The 19,660-nt window shown below is 30.6% G+C and overlaps 1 protein-coding gene across 2 annotated transcripts; it reads left to right on the top strand.

Annotated features, from left to right (window-relative positions):
- The first annotated feature begins 14,384 nt into the window (after nt 1–14,384).
- On the top strand, nt 14,385–19,334 carry LOC130961833 (vacuolar cation/proton exchanger 3-like). Of its 2 annotated transcripts, XM_057887855.1 has the most exons (12): nt 14,386–14,811; nt 15,558–15,625; nt 15,761–15,789; nt 15,906–16,102; nt 16,762–16,977; nt 17,068–17,193; nt 17,732–17,848; nt 17,935–17,988; nt 18,073–18,189; nt 18,667–18,757; nt 18,842–18,916; nt 19,016–19,334. In XM_057887855.1, exons 1-11 carry the CDS (start codon nt 14,536–14,538, stop codon nt 18,907–18,909), a joined length of 1,359 nt encoding a protein of 452 aa, XP_057743838.1. In that variant the 5' UTR covers nt 14,386–14,535; the 3' UTR covers nt 18,910–18,916; nt 19,016–19,334. The 2 variants fall into 2 exon arrangements, 1 of the variants encoding a protein (XP_057743838.1); XR_009079625.1 differs by lacking the exons at nt 18,842–18,916; nt 19,016–19,334 and having other exon boundaries at nt 14,385–14,811; nt 18,080–18,189.
- The last annotated feature ends 326 nt before the right edge of the window (nt 19,335–19,660 follow it).

The raw sequence follows: 19,660 nt of genomic DNA, 5'->3' as shown, positions 1-19,660 counted from the left end.
AAGAAACTAGTTATTCATCAAACCTATTTGACTTGTGTTTTTATTCTTAATTAAACGGATCTAAGCTTGACAAGAAGAAAGAGGGTGACATGGTAATAACGAACATGTTACCTTTGAAGGGAAAAGAAGGAAGCTTCGTAGAAGGTGTATATGCATGCACGTGTGGAGGCTTTTCAGTTTTCAGAACACCATGCAAGTGGAAGTGGTGGTGGCATGCATGCAATTGTGCATGTAAATATTTTGTGGCTGTTGGTTATTAGAACGGTGAAAGTGATGTGTGATCTTGTACTACAGCATCCAGATATTCGGATAGGGACTTCAAACTACTAGTCATATATTGAAGACAAAATGCTATACAAGGATTCACTAATTAAGTATAAACTAGGACAAGATCTGAATCATTATTTGATCATTTTCATAGCGTTTGAAAGTTGTTTAATATATAAACATAATTGTTGCTTATTTTTCTTTTAAAAAAATGATCAACTATATCTTTTATTTCTAGAAATAGGAATCTTATTAGTCATTAATCTCAATTATAAATTGTATATGAGATTAAAAACAATGAAAATAATTATTAGAACACTTAAAATCCTGTAACACTTAAATACAAATTAAACATGATTTCGTATAATCAATGTGTATATATTTTGGATAAGGAAGTGATGATGATATTCATGAATCATGATGATAGGTATGATGAATTGAAGCTGAATAAGGAGTTTGAGAAGTTAGCTAAGGACATGCAACAAAGGACACATACACTGACATGGATTGGTATGTCACTGTGTTATGTTGAGCCTCTCGAGGCTTACAAACTTAGTGACAGTGAGATAAGTACATGGGATATATATTATAGGACAAATTATTGTTAAAATTATGAAACATGGACACATGGTGGCTATAATAGAAACATTGACTTTCCACCCACAAAACAAAAAGAAAATATATATGTATGTTAAGAATTAAATCAAAATTTTAACTATTATATTTTAGATATTGACCAAGTAATGACCACAAGATTCTTTTGTTAACTATCTAATTATCTATGTGGTTTCAAGAAATTTTATTTTCTTTAATTTTATTTTAATTTTATCTATTTGATTGAATAATTTATTAGTTTGGACAGACGACAAACGCACATGTACCATAAAAAAAAAAGAGACAATCGGTACATTATGGTCTTCACTATCAATGCCCTTGCATTATTCCTATCTTCTGATAAAGATTATTTATTCATCATACTTTCTCTCTGCTGTTCTGCACGGACATATGGTTGCAATTGAAGAAAGTGATTATATGCACTGTGATCTTGAACTGACAATTATAATTATTTGGTTTCCGATTATTTCAATCATTTTAATTTTTTTAACTCTTATGACATTGTATATACCTTTAGCCATTTATGATTATATATTTACACAAAGAAAATCTCTTCTAAGATTTAATCATAAAGGTGTGGTATATATTAAAATTAAAATTGAGTATACTTAATTAACTCAATTTTTAAAAATAAATTATGAAGTGAGAAACATTTCATATTTATAAATTTTATCTGTGATAAATGTGAGATTTATATATAATACACTTTTTTTATGTTAAAAAATATCATTTAAAGTGAAACATTTATAAACAAAGGAACCAACAATATATTAGATTATATAAAGTGGAGTTGTTTGGATTGCTTCTGTTGCTGATGAGAATGCTAGAAATAACATTAGAGACAATTTTTAATTTTTATTTTTGTTGTTAATTTTTGTGACTTTATTCTACTTTCGTTCCACTTCTTTGTATGAGTTCACTTGTTAAAAAAAATATTAAATTAAATAAATTTTAAATATTATAATTAAGATTAAATAGATCTTATTTAACCCTAAAATTCTATTAAACTTTTCAATTAAAATAATCTATTTCTATATATTTGCTATATTCATTTGACATGCTAAATAACAATATTACACTTTTTTTTATTGAAGAATAACTTTTCTTCATAAAAACACCAAAAGACACTTACAACAATAAAAACGTTAGATTTATATTTAAACTAGAGGATAAATATCCTAGATATTAATTGTAAATTGAGAATAATATTTAATTATAAAAAATCTTAATTATTAGCAACACAATAAGATACTTTTGTCTTTTTTCCAAATTAAATAGATTTGATCACTTTTTAAATTTACAAAAATTTTATGAATATCAAACTTCTCTCGAATGTTTTCCTCTCATATCAAAATATGTACCGCAAAAATCCAAACACCTATAGAAAGGAAAACAGTTAAACAAATGTACAGTTCCTTTGATATTTGCCTATTGCATTGCGACATTAGTTTGACTAAAATATGATCTTTGTATAGATAACATGTCTATTATATTCATTTTATTTCAGAAAACTGCTGACTAATAATTTGAGATTTTTAAAAAGAAATTAAAAATTTTTGTCATGTTAAATAATAACATCACTAATTTAGCTACATTTGTTGACTTTAATAAAAACAAATCTGACCCAAAAATAAATTGACTGATTTAATAGTTAAATTATTAAAGACTAAAACGTTGGACTAAAAATTTCTTGATTAATGGCATTTCAGTATTTAAGCAAAAATCGCAACTCAATAATAATAATAATAATCATCTATGTTTAATCATTTCTTGCAATAATAGATACCGTGCAAAATAATTTAAAGGAATAGAATATAGACACATTCAACTACTTTTTTCTACTGATTAACTGACAGCCATAAAATAATACAATCCATGACATGGTTTTGCCATGTGGCCATCATACGCAAAGAAATAATATATACCTAATTCAACCTAACCAAGAAAATAATAGAACCCTTTCGATGATTCATAATTACATCTGAGTATGGAGTTCACCTGGCAAGTGCCTACCTATATATATATTATATTAAATCTTATCAAGTCAGAATAAAAACTCAAATGATGAGTTAAATTGTAGCTAGAACAAGTAATGAAAGAAGTGGAGGACGGTACCTACTTAAGGATAATATATATACATTAAATAAAACTACTACTACTAAGCTTTGTTTCTTTGCCAAATTAAAACTCGTTCACAGGTTTTTGTGAAATTACATTAGGACACGTGATATATGTTCATCAAAATTTAAAAATGCTATTTTTTATATCAAAAATTAATTATTATATATTTATATTTATGTATAAATATATATTATTTAACTTATTTTAATATATATTTTACATTAATAACTGATTTAACGATTAATTTTTAGACTACACAACACTATTTTACTTTATATTTTATTATTGTCCCAATAAACAATTGTAATGTGTCTGTTGGATTATATTTTGTATTTTTATATATGATACTAAATAAAAAATAATTATATTTCAATAATTAAAGAGTGACTAAAAATATAAAAAAAAAATTTAATATACTTAAAATATCGATATTTTAATAATTTTAACATTTAATTTTAATTAATATATAATATATATTTTTTATAACTAAAATCAACTTTTAAAATTATTGGAACACTAATATATTTAATACACTTAATATTCTTTCGAAAATATATATAATGTGAAGAGAATAGAGATTTAACTCTAAAGACTACAGTAATTATTCTAAGTACCCCCAATTCTCGTTATCGTGTGATTCTATTTATCTTGTACTATGAGAAATTTCTTATCACTTTCAATGTCTCTGTTTGTTGCAATTTACATTTGTACTTTGGTACAAAAGAATACTATGATTATTTATACAACTATACTATGTGTATATTAAAATCAGCTATCAAATAAAATTAGTTATTAATATAAAATATATTATAAAATATAAATATACATTAAAATAAATCAAATTATACATATATTTATACATAAATATACAAATATATTAGTAGTTAATTTTAGTGTTTTATTATTTATATAATAACAAACGCGCAAGATTACAAATGAGGCAGGTTGCATATATATCTAGGGCAAGCCAATAGCAAATTAATATATAACGGATCAATAATGTTTGAGAAAAAAATTAAAATAATCCAAACTTATCTTATTTAATATTTATTAATTAATTATTATCATAATTAATAAATATTAAATAAAATAATTTTAAATTTTTTTTGTCTTTTTAATATTATTGTAATAAAATATACATGATGTTTAGTGTATTTTAAAAGAAGAAAGAAAAATATTCTTTATCATAAATATAATTCTAAAAATATATCTTTTTACATTCTAAAACTTTGTACAATTTTTAATTTAAAGTTATTGTGCTAAATTATGCCAAAAAAAATTCGACAATTAAAAGTCAAAAATCATATATGCATGAAGCACACTATAATTAAAGAAAACAAAAATAGATTAAGTTTGATGGTCAAATTATCTATTTATGTTTGGTATCTAAATTTACTTAAAGTTTAAGACTACTTAGAGTCTAAGTTTACTTGATGAGGTCTAAATTTGCTTGAGGTTTAAAATTACTTGAGGTTCAAGATTATTTAAAGTCTAAGTTTACTTAAATTAAAGTTCAAGGCTACTTGAAGAGTAAGTTTACTTGAAGTCTAATGTTATATCAATTATCTTAGGATTTTTTCTCTATAAATAGGATTAGTTTCAACAAATTGGGGGAGCTTCCATTCATTCACACAGTCACTCACTCTAAAAATTTCTAGTCACATTGATGCACGAAAACATGAGTCACGAGTCCATGTAAATATTGGGAGACTCCATTTTCTCTTTCAGTCATTTCAGTTATGTTATTTTTTTCTGTTATTTTCATTTAAATTGTTGTCAAATTCTACATATTTTAATACAAGTCTTGTAATTTTTAATATTTTATTATTTGCACTTGTTCTTTCTTATTTCTTGCTTTATACAATTATTTATTTTGTTTGTTTTTACACTTCTATTGAGCGCGGTCTCTAAATCCTAAGAGCAACCCACAAGAGGAGTCGTATCTGCTTTTCGAATTGAGGTTTTGATACAAGCTTGGTTGATACCTCCTGTCGAGGTCGAAAAAAACAAAATCCAGACAAAACAAATTGGCACGCTCAGTGAAACTTTGGATAAGATTAGTTGCCTAAAGTGGTTGTTGTGTATACATTTGTGAAGTGATAAATTTATACCAGTGATCCAAACGCATCTATTTCTATGTCATCTCAGTTGTCCTCTTCAATAGAAGGGTCAGACCACGACTCTGAAGAAATAGTACTATATCCACAACTATAAGTCACTGAATCGATACAAATGCCTATGACTTTTGCTAGAAGTTTGACTAGGCATATGAACAACACAAATGTGACTTCAGTGGTTTCTCCTAAAGTAGTCGAAATAAATCCGAGTACTTGGCCTATATATAAATTACCTCAATATTTGTCATTTTTGGCTAATCTACTTATGCCTATGGTATATATAAATGTTCATTCGGATTCAATTATTGGAATAAATCCACAAAGTTTTGTACAAGATACAACCCATACTTCTATCAATATATGATGGATAATTCTTTTTATTTGAGACCGATGATATCAGAACCCATGATATCACAACTACCTCAACAAAGTATTTTGTCAATGTGGACGCAATCATATGTAGAAAAATACCAGCTCAGATTGAATTGCCAATTCAATCATAGACACAAATGAAGGTGTCTTGTTCGATCTCCGTTATGCCTTTAACATCCATTGAAATGCATAAAGGCTCATTGTTCTCAGGAAGGTTGAGAGAATTACTAATGTCAGGGGTAGTTATACTTAACACTGTAGATTTTTTAGCAAGTTTTAGACAGCAAATAACAGAAAATAATCATGATTTGATCAACATGTTGACTCAACAAATGACAATTGTTTTAAACCCATTGATAGAAAATAATAATACTAAGTTTGAACAAGTACCGAGGTAGATGAATGAAGTTACTGGAGCAGTTCAGGATAACTATAAGACACCAAATTCATTAGGAGGTCATCAACCTCATTTGGAAAGTCGTCAAGCACCCGTAATAATTAACAGGGGCAAAACCCTGAAGATATAGTGAATGGTGCTCGACAAAATCAGTTTACCCAATGTGACATTGCACAAGCTGATGCAGAATATTTCATAAACTGTCAGGCATATGCTAAATAGGGTAGGTTTCAACGTAAAGTTGACTCACCAACCATATTTTATATCTCTATTTTCTGATCATGTATTGCAAGCAGAACTTTCTAGAAGAGTCAAAGTCCCAAAATCACTTGCTAAATTTTCAGTAGAAAGTGGTGAGTTGACTGTCGAGTATGTGGCACGCTACACAGTCGAAATAAGAGTTTTAGCTAGTAATGAGCAACTAAAAATGAGATACTTTCCTTCTTCTTTGACTGTGAATGCTTTCACTTGGTTTTCAAATTTACAGCGAGAATAATTAGAGAAGAGTTTTCATTTAATTTTTTAGAGGAGAACAAAAAACTACACTCTCTAATTTGTTCTCAATAAAAAATTCAAGGCAGAGATGATGGAAGATTATCTTATTCGATTCAAAAATATGAGAAATAAGTGATATAATTTGATCCCAAAGTCTGAAATTGTCAAGAAATTAATTAATGAGCTTTACTTTAAAATTAGAAATAAGCTAGTTAACTAACAATTTATTGACCTTATTCAATTGGTAGACAATGTCTGATAGATCAAAAGGTTACAAAAAGAAAAAGAGCAAGAAGATGAGAACTTTTTTGAAGAAGAAATAGTAGCTTTTGTTGGTTGTGTGATGTATTTTGAATGAAGGTCGAAAATGATGTGTTTGCAGTTGAAACAACAGACAAGTCTCATTTTATGTGTCAATCTCTTAATTTTGTCGAAGAAAAGTATTCCCAAAGAAGGAAATTATTAAAAACGAGTTAAGATTACGTAACAAGATACTAGATACAAACATGCTCAGAGTAAGACCTATATATCCTAAGGTTGGTGAAAATTTGTTAGACTTTTTGACCCAACAAAGATAGTCGAAAATGAATATGACTATGTAATTTAGGCATATTACAAAAGAGAAAAAGAGAAATAGTTGACAAACAGTCAATATAAAAGATGCACTTGTGAAAGTTGATATAGAAAACAAAGATCAATTTTACTACTTTGAATTAAATTCATAAGTGATTTTAAATCGGACTATCCGATTTAGGAAGATCACAAATCAGAGGATCGGTATATTGAGTTTTTTAATTTTTTTATTTTTTAAAACCCCAAAATTGACCCACCCATTTCTCAACTTTTAAACAAAAAGCCCTCCAAATTTAATTTGTCGGGCAAAAAACAGAAATAAGACAAGGGAGCAAGAAAATTACCTGAATCAGCCAAATTGAAAATTGCTTCACGAATCAGCCAAAGCACATTACTATGTAATTCGAACTAGCTTGGTTTGAACAACAAAAACATATAATTCGAACCTATTTGGTTCGAACTACAACTAGTATAATTCGAACTAGGTTAGTTCGAATTACACATGTAATCCACTTCCCTAGTAATTCAAACCGGTTGGTTCGAATTACTCTCAAATTGCATCAAATAGTAATTCGAACCAGGCTGGTTCGAATTACTAAGTTTTTGGCTATATAAGGAGTTCGAATCACCCTCATTCGAACAACTTCTCCATTCCCATACCCCAACCAAATCCCAGAGAAAACGACCCAGATTCCATCCGACAAAGACTCGAACAGAAAACTCTGCCGATGGGGGACGATCCGGCAAGGCTGTATCAGTTGGACGGAGTCGCTCATATAGCCGGGGTGATCAACGACGAGGTTAGTGGATAGAAGACTTCTTTGCGATAAGTTTATCTGAGTTAGTGGTTTTGCATGTGGTTTTAGTGGCGGTTTATGTTAGTGATTTATCGTAGTGGTATTGTAAGTGGTTTATTTTAGAGGTTTTGTATGTGGTTTTAGTTAGCGGTTTATATTAGTGGTTTTTTATAGTTGTTTTGTTGATGGTTTATGTTTGCAGATTACTTTAGGTGGTATTGGAAGAGGTTTATCATGTGGTTTTATGTGCGGTTTATGATAGTGGATTTGCATGTGATTTTCGTAAGTGGATTAGCTTCCGGTTTATATTAGCAGTTTAAGCATGTGGTTTTGTTGACGGTTCAGTTTAGTAGTTTTTATTAGTGGTTTACTATGTGCCTTTGAAAGCGGTTTGTTATATTGGTTTCATATGTATATTGTGTTATTGGTTTCGATAAGTGGTTTCTATTATTACTTATTTTTGTTACTGATTTTCTATGTCGATCTACTAATGCGGTCCATGTAATGCCCAGCCACAGAGATGCATCAGGAGCATGCGGAGACAACAGGGCATGCGACTCGATGAGCGGTATGTGCCGTACTTGCAGATGGCGGGGTTATACCATCTAGCGAGACTAAACGATAGATGGTTTCGGATAGATGAGCCCCTTGTCAGTGCCTTCGTGGAGCGGTGGTGTCTTGAGACGCACACTTTCCATATGCCCTTCGGAGAGTGCATGATCACGCTTCAGGACGTGGCGTACCAGTTGGGGTTGGCAGTGGACGGGCGTTATGTCAGCGGTTCCCTTACGGATTTCCATATATATATCGAGGGTGGACGTCCTGCTTGGGTGTGGTTTGAGGAGTTGCTTGGAGTGATTTCTCCTCCGAGCCAAGTTTAAAAGTTCGCAGTAAACTGCAGCTGGTTCTAAGAGACATTTGGAGAGTGCCCCGAGGGAGCCGATGAGGACACCGTGCGGCGCTTTGCTCATGCCTGTATCATGATGTTATTGGGCACTCAGTTATTTGCCGACAAGTCCGGCAACCGCATTCACATCAGATGGCCTACAGTTGGGGGTCTGCAGCATTAGCATGGTTGTACTGGTGCATGTGCCGAATGGCGAACCGACATGTGGTGAAGTTAGCGGGCCCACTTCAGCTACTTCATTCCTGGATCTTCTGGCGCTTTCCTAGGTTTAGGTCTACTGGGTATGATACGTGCAGCTGGCCTTTGGCATCGAGGTAATCTACTGTTCTATTTCAAGTTAAATTAGCTAATGTTGATGTACACTTGTGCTGTTTTAGGAATCTGTCATACTTTTAATTAGAAATAACACCCATGTCCGATACAGGTGGTCAGGTTACAACCCTTCCGTTAGCGAGAAGGGTCCTAGAGTGCAGATGTGGAGACTGCAGATAGACATGTTACAGTTCAGGGATGTGAGTATACTTTCGGTTACTTTTATTTAAATAACTAGACTTTAAGATTTTATATAAGAAGTTTGCATGACAATGTTGTAACTTTTGTGCAATTTATCTGGAAGCGTTGGAGCCTCGACACACGGTGCTGTGGTGATCTGTGACGTCACTGATATACTTTGCCGTTATAGAGTGGCATCAGATAGATAGGGTTCTACCACAGTTCGGCGGTGTCCAGCCCCGACCGCGTCCCGCCCAGAACATCGACTTTCTGATGTCGAAGGACGGGAGAGGCGGTGATCGTTGGTTCCCGTCAGAGTCGTGCGGACCACGTCCTCCGATTCTATGTTGTTGCGGACCCTGGTCCGTCGCACACATACCTAGATTGGTGGAGTCAGCATGGAAAGAGGTTCTTGTCACCAGAGATGTATTTGGGGGATCCGAGGGGCGTTCCTATTCCTGTGGAGGCGTCACAAAGGGGTCCTGGGCTAGTTCCTAACATGGATCGAGTTGACGACGTCCCTGATAGGCGTCGGATAGAGACGAGAGCTCGAGTCAGGACACGACGGAGCCAGCGTGAGTGGAGGTGGCTAGACCAGGCTATGCAGGAGGCTGATGAGGCTGGTCGGGGTCGTGGTCGAGGACGAGGGCGTGGAGGCAGACGGAGGGCGCCTGTTGCGGGGCACGACAATGGTGATCTTGGTGACATGGCCGGTGGGGGAGGAGAGGGGTACGCTATCGGAGATCCCTCTGCCCATGGTGAGGCTGGACTTGGAGAGGGGCCGCTCCAAGATTACTTCGTTGGTGTTCCCGGTGACGACCAGACACTTCAGGAGAGTACGCCTTGGGTGAGTCCGGGCAGCACGTTCTCAGACTTCCTTGCCGGTGTTAGTCTTGATACAAATTTTGGTGGACCACACTTCCTCGATGAGATCAGTGCCATCATGCAGGAGAATGAGGCTGCCCGTGGACGGAGTCAGACGATGGGGACACATGGACCGTTAGATGTCGATCTGAATGAGTCTCCCTCCGTGCCTCCTCCTGACTATTTCGCTTTGGGTGGTACCCCAGCTTCGGCACATACTGCTGGGTCACATTCAGTTGCCGGGCCGTCTTCATCCCGACCGTTACATGTCCAGCCTAGGATGCTTGCACAGGCAGCCCCGCAGGACGAGGAGGATGAGATCGAGGATGAGGAGCCCCTTATCCGGAGAGGTCAGAGGACACGAGTACCACGTCGTTGCTTCACGGGGTCGCACCTATTTAGATGATTTGTGTACCAAGTTGTATGTTACCTATCTTCGTCTATGTATTTATCAGTTGATGTATGTCTGTGTTACTTATTGCTTTATCGTCTATCATTTACTATGAAAACATCTGTACTTTGCATTTTGATATTATTTAATTTCCGCATCATGTATTAATTTAAATTGTATATTTATTTATTGCCATGTGCATTCAACAGACATTTCGTTTAAAAATCTGGGAACAAAACAGTTTCATTAGTTACGATCCCATGCTTAGTAATTCAAACCAGCCTGGTTCGAATTACTATTTGATGCAATTTGAGAGTAATTCGAACCAACTCGGTTTGAATTACTAGGGGAGTGGATCACATGTGTAATTCGAACCAACCTAGTTCGAATTATACTAATTATAGTTCGAACCAAATAAGTTCGAATTATATATTTTTGTAGTTCGAACCAAGCTAGTTCGAATTACATAGTAATATGCTTTGGTTGATTCGTGAAGCAATTTTCAAAGTTCGAACCAAATAAGTTCGAATTATATATTTTTGTAGTTCGAACCAAGCTAGTTCGAATTACATAGTAATATGCTTTGGTTGATTCGTGAAGCAATTTTCAGTTTGACTGATTTAGATAATTTTTTTGCTTCCTTAACTTATTTCTGTTTTTTACCCTAATTTGTCACTCCACAAATTGGAGCCTCGGTTTTCCTTCTATACCTTCCAAAAACTTGCTTTCGATTTGTATTTTTAAATTAAAAAATATTTTTATATTATTTAAAAACACACCCATCATTTATGTATATGTATAACACGTTCTCCAAAAGCATAACAAAAAAATTAGCCAAATCAATCACTGTTATATTTTTATATAAATACATGTATTATTTAATTTATTTTTAATGTGTATTTATATTTTAATATATATTTTAGATTTTTAAAAATATTACTTATCCTTTAAATTTTAGTCTTTGATTAGTATTTAAATTTAATAATATATTATTTTAATTTTTTATAATCATTTTTATAATACTGATTGTTCAAAAAATTCCAAAAAATATTTATTTTTTATTTTTTTAAAAACTAAATAAAAAATAATTTTTAAAAGATATCTATTTATACTGAAATAGATAATAATTTGAAAAGATTTTTAATCGTACCATTATATTAGAGTATCAGTGATTTTTAATTATTGATTTTTATTATATATATTATATATATTTATTATATATATTATATATATTTTTTATAATTAAAATCAACGATTAAAAATAATTAAAATATCGGTACGACAGTACACTTGAAAATTTTTCCATAACTTGACTAACTTTTTACTTAGATATAAAACAGGACAATTATTTTAAGCAACTTGACTACATATTGCATTTGCATGGCCGTACAGACTATAGTGGCTTTGCAATTGTGCTTGTACGTTACTATAAACAGTCAAATCAACGTGTTAAATAATCCACGTGTGTATTCAGTCCACAAATTTTTAAGAACAATAATGCTATTTTAAGTTTTTAACAACTGATCTGAATAATAACTGTCTTTGACAATCACTAGAATTAAGGGTGTGCAAAGCAGGTCCCTTGGCACATCCTGTCCCGCTAAAGATCAACTAAAAAGGACAAAGAATTATAGATTGCTGGAAAAGGACAAAGAATTATAGATTGCTGGAAATTTATGTGGAGTCGACCTCACATCAAGTTAATACTGAAAATTATTAGATAATTTAATTGATTTGACTAAATTTTTATTTAACAGTTCTTATATATCAACTTTACATAAAGTCAACTTCACCTAAATTTTTATCTTACAGGCTGCTTCGCTTTATAGAATTCTAGTGAATTGGCAAGTCGGTTAATTAATTCGTCTAACTTTTTAAAAAAATAAAATTAATTAAAATTAATATAATAAAAAATTAAAATTAATTTAAATTTAACTATAATTAGAAACAAGTAAAAAAATCAAATTACTGATAATTTTTTTTATAATTTCTTAATATCAATATAGTTATCTATCATAATATCTGTTTTTAAATTATTATAAAAAATAGTTTTAATTTAATTTTTAAATGACAAATAATTTTTAAACAACAACAACATTTACGGTACGAAAATAGAAAATAGAATTTTATGGTAATAAAAAATAAAAGAACAATATTTATTTAAGAAACAAAATAAGTCACAAAGAAAAAAAGAAAAACAAAATAAATAAAGAAAATAACAAAGACAAATAGAAAAAAAAGAGGGTAAAAGAGGTGTGTTGATAATTATAATTCTACGATGACATGTGATGTGTAAGTGTAAATCTGCATATCGTTGTCATGTATGGTCCACATTTAGGGATATGATTAAAACATATTGATATATTATGAGTAATTAAAAATAAAATCAAATATTAAAGATAAAATTAAAACTAAATATAAGTCTCGAGAACAAAAATCATATTTATGATTAAGTAGATATTGTTATAATAACAATTATATTATAAATATTTTAAAATATATACACCATGTCTATTGAAACTCATTTATTATAGTAACAATTTTATAAAAACAAATATATTAGTAAATTATTTACAAATATTTTCAAAGGCATCCAAGTTAGTTTTATATAATAAAAATGATGCATCTTAAAAATATTTTTATATTATACTTATCATAATTTTTATTTTTAATAAAAATATTATTATATTTTAATTTTTAAGTGAGTTTCAATACAAATAATATATTTTAAGGTTGTTATAAATATAATTTTTATTTATATAAAATTATTAAATAAAAAATATTATTTTTGTCGTCAATTTTTATATCTTGTTTCAATTTGATTTTTAGGCTTCATTACTTTAGTGTTAAACTGTTATCGCTCTTGTTTTAATATGTTTTAATTATTTTTGTACAAAATACAAAGTGACAATTTTATATTGACGTATCATGTCAACTTAGAGAATTAGTAAATATTAGTAATATTTTTAAACGAATAATTGAAACACATTTGAAACAACAAAATTTAAACAAATTAAATATTAATATATTTAAAAAAATAATTTTACATAATTAATAAAATATATTTTTTATTAATACTTAACTAATTTTAAATTTTAAATACTAAATTTTAAATTTTAATGATATAAAAATAAAATATTGACTTAATAACATTTCTCTTTTAAAATTGAAAAACAAAAAGAAAAGTTAAAATAATAGACGTAAAATAGTCGGGACTCCGCGGCTAATTTTTTTATATTAATTAAATATATGTAATACATTGTTATTATTGAAAATTTTGGTATTCCTTTTATATGACGTTAAATTTTTTAAATTAATATTAATTAAATTAGATTGTCTGATGATTTGTTTGAAAAAAATAAATTAAAGTTTGATTTATATTTTTAATTTTTTTATTTTCAAAAACATAAATTAAAGGGTCTGATTCCAATGATAAATTTTTTTTAATTTTTAAAAATATAAATTACACTATTTAATTTGTGATCGTTTGTTAAAAAAAATTAAAAAATATAAAAAATCGAAGGCACCGATTTCTGAACTTCACAGCAATATAAGCGCTATTTAACAATTTTCATATAAGTAATTAAGGTAAATTTTATAGTTTCTATAACTCAATGTTTAATTTTTTGTTTAGTTTTTTTTTATGATAAATTTTGAATATAATAATTATTTATTTTTATATTTTTAAAATTAAATATTAAGTTTAATTTTTTCATAATAAATTAGACCAATACTTTTAGTATTATAGCAATCACCACTAATTAATTCACTGTACCGTTTTTTCTTTTTCTTTTTTGGGTCGAAATTCACCGTACCGTTTCTTTCTATTGATGAATTTTCCTAATACACAGCAATTAACAACTAATCAAAACTACGAAACTTCCTCGAAGTTGCCTGATGACTGCCATTCCACCATCTCCATTCTCATTTCATGACATAATTATTTTATTATATATATTCTCACACACAGATTCATGTGTATCTTATTTTATATAGTAGGTGTAATAGTAGTAATAGTAGTTTCCCTTCGATTTGTCCTCTTATTATCTCTAGAGAATTTTCTTCCTCATCACCCCCTTAGATTTTTGAAGAATAATCAATAATAAATTATTATTCAAATAATAAGAATGGGGTCTAGGAGCCATGAAGAATCGCCATGGCTATTGGAAAATGGGAATCCAAAGGTGTTGACCAAGGATATGAGACATGGAAGAACAGCACACAACATGTCATCATCTTCTTTGAGGAAAAAATCTGAACTCACTGTTATTTCAAAGGTTCCCTATGGATTCCTCAGAAACTTTCTTGCTAACTTGCAAGAGGTTTTTCTTGGAACCAAGCTTTTCATTCTCTTCCCATCAATTCCTCTTGCTATCATTGCCCATTGTTTTGGTTTTGCAAGAGTGAGTACTTATTATCTATTATATTGAATTTTTATTATAATGTTCTCTAATTTTTCTTTTTTTTTTCTATATTTTTATTTATTAAAAAATATTTTATACGACGGTTAATTTTTGATATATATCTAATATGATTGTTATTTATTCAGTATTATTTTTGCGGTTGCGGTGCATAGGTTGATGAGAACATATTGAAACAAGTGACCTGTATCAATTGGAAATAAGAAAATGTTGAAAAGACAATAATTGGAAATTGACAATTTGACATTGTGATATATCAGAAATATAAGGCAGAAAACATTCACAAAGAATCTGTCAGATGGCAAAAATCTTTCTCTCTCTCTCAAATGAATTTTATTAAGTGCAAATTAAATTCCTTCTAGAATGTTCCGTTTCTGAAGTTGATGGTCGAATCTAATGTTACAAACTTTGATAATAATAAATGTCCCATGCTAATGCCATGTCAATAACTGTTCCTTATACAAACATATTCCTTATACACTAAAATTTACTCATTAAATTAATTATTGATATAAAATATATATTAAAATATAAAATATACATTAAAAATAAGTTAAATAATATGTGTATTTATAATTAATTTTAGTGTGTAAATAATTATTTTTATTATCAAAATGTTACTTTAATTTCATAATACACAGAAATAATTATATATTTAGAGAGAATGTTCTTTTGGTTAAAAGTGTTATGACTTGTTCACATGACTATTCTCTTTTTGTTGCATGTAGCCATGGGTTTTTGCCATGAGCTTACTTGGTTTAACCGTACTTGCTGAAAGAGTCAGCTTCATGACTGAGTAAGATAACAACACTCAATTGCTTCTTGCATTCTTCTCAATTTCTCTTTTCCTCTTTCTTGTGAAATGTATTTTTTTAATCCTGATTATTGTTTTGTTTTCTCCATTTGAATCTGTTGCTTCAAAATATGGCAGGCAAGTCGCTTGTTACACCGGTCCCACAGGTATGTGCGAGTTTGCAGCAAAATTAATACTTGATTTTAAGATTAGAATTAATTGATTATGAGTAATTACTATAATGTTGTTGATACCTTTTACTTATTTATTTATTTGATTATAGTTGGAGGACTTCTGAATGCTACATGTGGGAATGCAACAGAGCTTATCATAGCAATTTTTGCACTTAGTAACAACAAAATTGCTGTGGTCAAGTATTCTCTTCTTGGTTCTGTACTTTCAAACCTTCTTTTGGTTCTTGGCACTTCACTACTTTGTGGTGGCATTGCAAATCTTAGGCAGGAACAAAAATATGACAGAGTAAGTCCATGCAATTCCCTTCTATTATGAAATAACTGCCCATTTTTCATTGTTTTTTATCTTATTTATAGTGCTGTATTGTTAAGGAAGTAAGGAGTTAAGCCCAAAGCGTCTCTAAGATATACAGCGTGCACTAAAACAATCATCGAGATTCCAATTATAACAGTTATGTTTTTGACATTGGCAAACACATCGGTCCCTAACCATTAAGTAGCAAGTGCAAGGAGTATAAGGAATTTGTCCCACATTGAAGAAAACAAGAAGAAAAGAGTTTACAAGATAAGAGCCCATTAATTTTGATGCCTTAAGGTTTTATGTTGGATCTGGTCTCTTCTCATCTTACCTTCTCTCACTTAATTTCTCCTGGAAGTCTTTTCTATGGCCAAGAGCTCCCCACGGGGGTCAACACTCATGGTATGGCAAGTCACTTGATAGAAAGGGCGAAGGAACTAACATGATGCACTTTTGTCAATCTCAAGGATGTAATTGATCCAATTGGGATCTTGGGACTATTTTAGTGCATGCAACTAATCTGAAGGACGACTTTGGGGTTTAACTTGGATGTAAGTGTGTGTGTTTAGTTTTGATTTTGTAGAATTGATTACAAAATTAATAATGTTTGCAATTTTCTTCTTGGCTGCTATTTAATTAATTTGCAGAGGCAAGCTGATGTGAACTCTCTTATGCTGCTTCTGGCATTGTTGTGCCACATGCTCCCACTGCTGTTCAGATATGGCAGCGGCTCGCCGGCTGTGGTGGCCCAGGCATCCTTGAATGTGTCTAGAGCTGCTAGCCTTGTGATGTTGTGTGCTTACTGTGCTTACATTGCCTTCCAACTTTGGACTCACCGGCAACTATTCGAAGCACAAGTAGATGTATGCAACTCACTCTTCTTAATTAAACTGTGATTCTGAGATTTGTGAAAGTTCAGTTAACTGATTAGTTATGATCATGGTTTGGTTTAGAATGATGATGAAGGTCAAAATGATTCAGAAGAAGCAGTGATAGGTTTCTGGAGTGGGATTGGCTGGCTTGTTGGAATGACTGCAATTATTGCTCTGTTGTCTGAATATGTGGTGCAGACTATAGAGGTAATCGACTTCATTTCATTCAATTCACAATGTCTTTCGCTTTAGAAAAGAGTTATAGTTCAATATATAGACAGAGAGATTATGTTCCAACATTTTTTTTTCCCGCATTTGCCTTATACTTGAGTCAATACTAACTAACTTTCCGTTCTTTTCTGTTAAAAGTGTTAGCCCTTAGCATTCCCTATGAATATGTTACTAAATATTTTTGGAAAGCTTTTAAGTATACTGGTACATCGGTATTTCAGTAAATTTTAATGGTTAAAAATGACTGAAACTCCAGTGTACCGTTTTCCAATACTTTTTACTTTTACCGTTTGTATAATATTGCGCACAAACTATACATTAGTGTTTAAATATGAATATTTTGGTAAGCAATGTTGTAGTTGATTATTGATTTTAGAATCCCCAATTAGTGTGCAAATGATTGTCAGTTATAGATGTTGTGAACTTTGATGGAGCTATCTTTTATTTTCCTATAGGACATGCAAAAAATCTATATCACTTTTTATAACTAAAATTTCAATCTCAATCCGAACAGGATGCATCAAATTCATGGGGTTTGTCTGTGAGTTTCATCAGCATAATCTTGCTCGCAATCGTTGGCAATGCCGCCGAACATGCTGGAGCTGTCATATTTGCTTTCAAGAACAAACTGGTTAGAAAAACTTAGAACATAGAAAAATATATTAGATTTCATACTTACTTTTTAATTAGCTTGAAACTAATATGAAATTTCTGCAGGACATCACATTAGGTGTTGCTTTGGGGTCTGCAACTCAGATTAGCATGTTTGTGGTAAGAGTTAAGCTTATTATGAAAATAAATTGTGTTTTAGACTTATATATTATATCATGAAAAATTTAATTATAATATATTTAGGTTCCAGTGTGTGTGATTGTTGGTTGGATTCTTGGCATAAAAATGGACCTCAACTTCAACCTCTTGGAGACAGGTTCTCTTGCTTTGGCAATAATTGTCACAGCCTTTACATTACAGGTATAATAATATAACAAAAGTTTAATTATTTTGTTGATCTCTATAGTTTAGGTTCTTATACCTTTTTTCTTTCAGTTGGGCCTATACTGCTTTTTGTAATTAGGTCTTTACTAGTAGTATAAAAAACGTTAGAGTTAACGGAATATTTTTTCACAAATTAAAAGTACTCACAATTAAGAACCTAATTAGATCTTTAATCACATATTTTTTGGAGGAATATTTTATTAATTTTAATATTTTTGACACGAAAAGACCTAATATAAATTTGAAAATAGTGTAGGAATTCAATTGAAAAGAAAAATGTATAAGAATCTAATTGCAAATTTGATGAAACTATAGGAACTAATAGAGTAATTAAACCTATAACTAATTAACAATTTGGTGTATAATAATGTTCAATTTTTTCAATGATATTAACCCTTCCTTTTTTTTTTTTTTGATTTAATATTAACCCTTCCTTTGGTTTATATTCTATAGGATGGAACTTCTCACTACCTGAAAGGCCTTGTTCTCCTTCTATGCTACATTGTTATTGGGGCCTGCTTTTTCGTTCAGACAACACCCTCTGGTAAGTTTAATAAAAAAAAGAATAATGTTATGCATTCATGAAGATAATTCATATCTAAAATTTTGTTCACCTATTTTCCCCTAGATCAACTTAATGATGAAGTTCATAATGTGATGCTTAAACCAGCAACCGATGCAGTTTTTAGAGCTTAATAGCTAGGTAAGGCAATTCTATGTAACACATTCACACATTTTCTTCTTGCCCAAGTTATTTGAACGTAACGATTTAGACGTTTAAATTGATTCGTGATCACCGCAGTTCAAAAAGGCATTTCTGTCTTTGGTTCATGACACAAGAACTCTAGTGAATCAGCTGAATGCGCTTGATCTATTTTGGTCTAAAGATGAATGGTAGCAGATTCAATGATTTATTTATTCATCCAAGTCAAAGTTATCTTGAGGCAGAGAAAGGTGAAGAAGTTTACTGCAGAAGGTTGTGGTCCATTTGCTTGCAGAGTTTGTGTATAGAATAATAGAAACCTCTTCAACTGATTTTGTGTCCAAGATTTTATGTTTGTATGAAATTTTTTCAACAATTCTCAAATAAATGAAATTGGTTCTTTTATTTTTAAAGGTCACATCTCACATGAGGCAATAGTTGGTGTAGATGATTTTCCTTTTATTTATTTATTTTTGAGTTGGCAAAATCTGTTCTATGACTAGTAAGTGTTATAGTAACAATTTGTAAATTCCGTCAGAAATCGAGTCCATTGATAGCCATGAAATGTAAAGGGTGAGGAATTGAACATTTACTATTTAGTTAAAAGACCTAATAAGATAACTACTAAATTACATGTGTAGTTTACTAAAAATCACAATAGATATGTACTGTTTGGAACATTTCAAATTATTCTCTTATATGTTTTTCTTAAATTTAAACTTGTGTCTGATCCTTACGAAGTAT

The sequence above is a fragment of the Arachis stenosperma genome, chromosome 2 (assembly GCF_014773155.1).
Source record: "Arachis stenosperma cultivar V10309 chromosome 2, arast.V10309.gnm1.PFL2, whole genome shotgun sequence".
NCBI lineage: Eukaryota > Viridiplantae > Streptophyta > Magnoliopsida > Fabales > Fabaceae > Arachis > Arachis stenosperma.
This window is presented reverse-complemented; position numbering and strand designations above follow the sequence as displayed.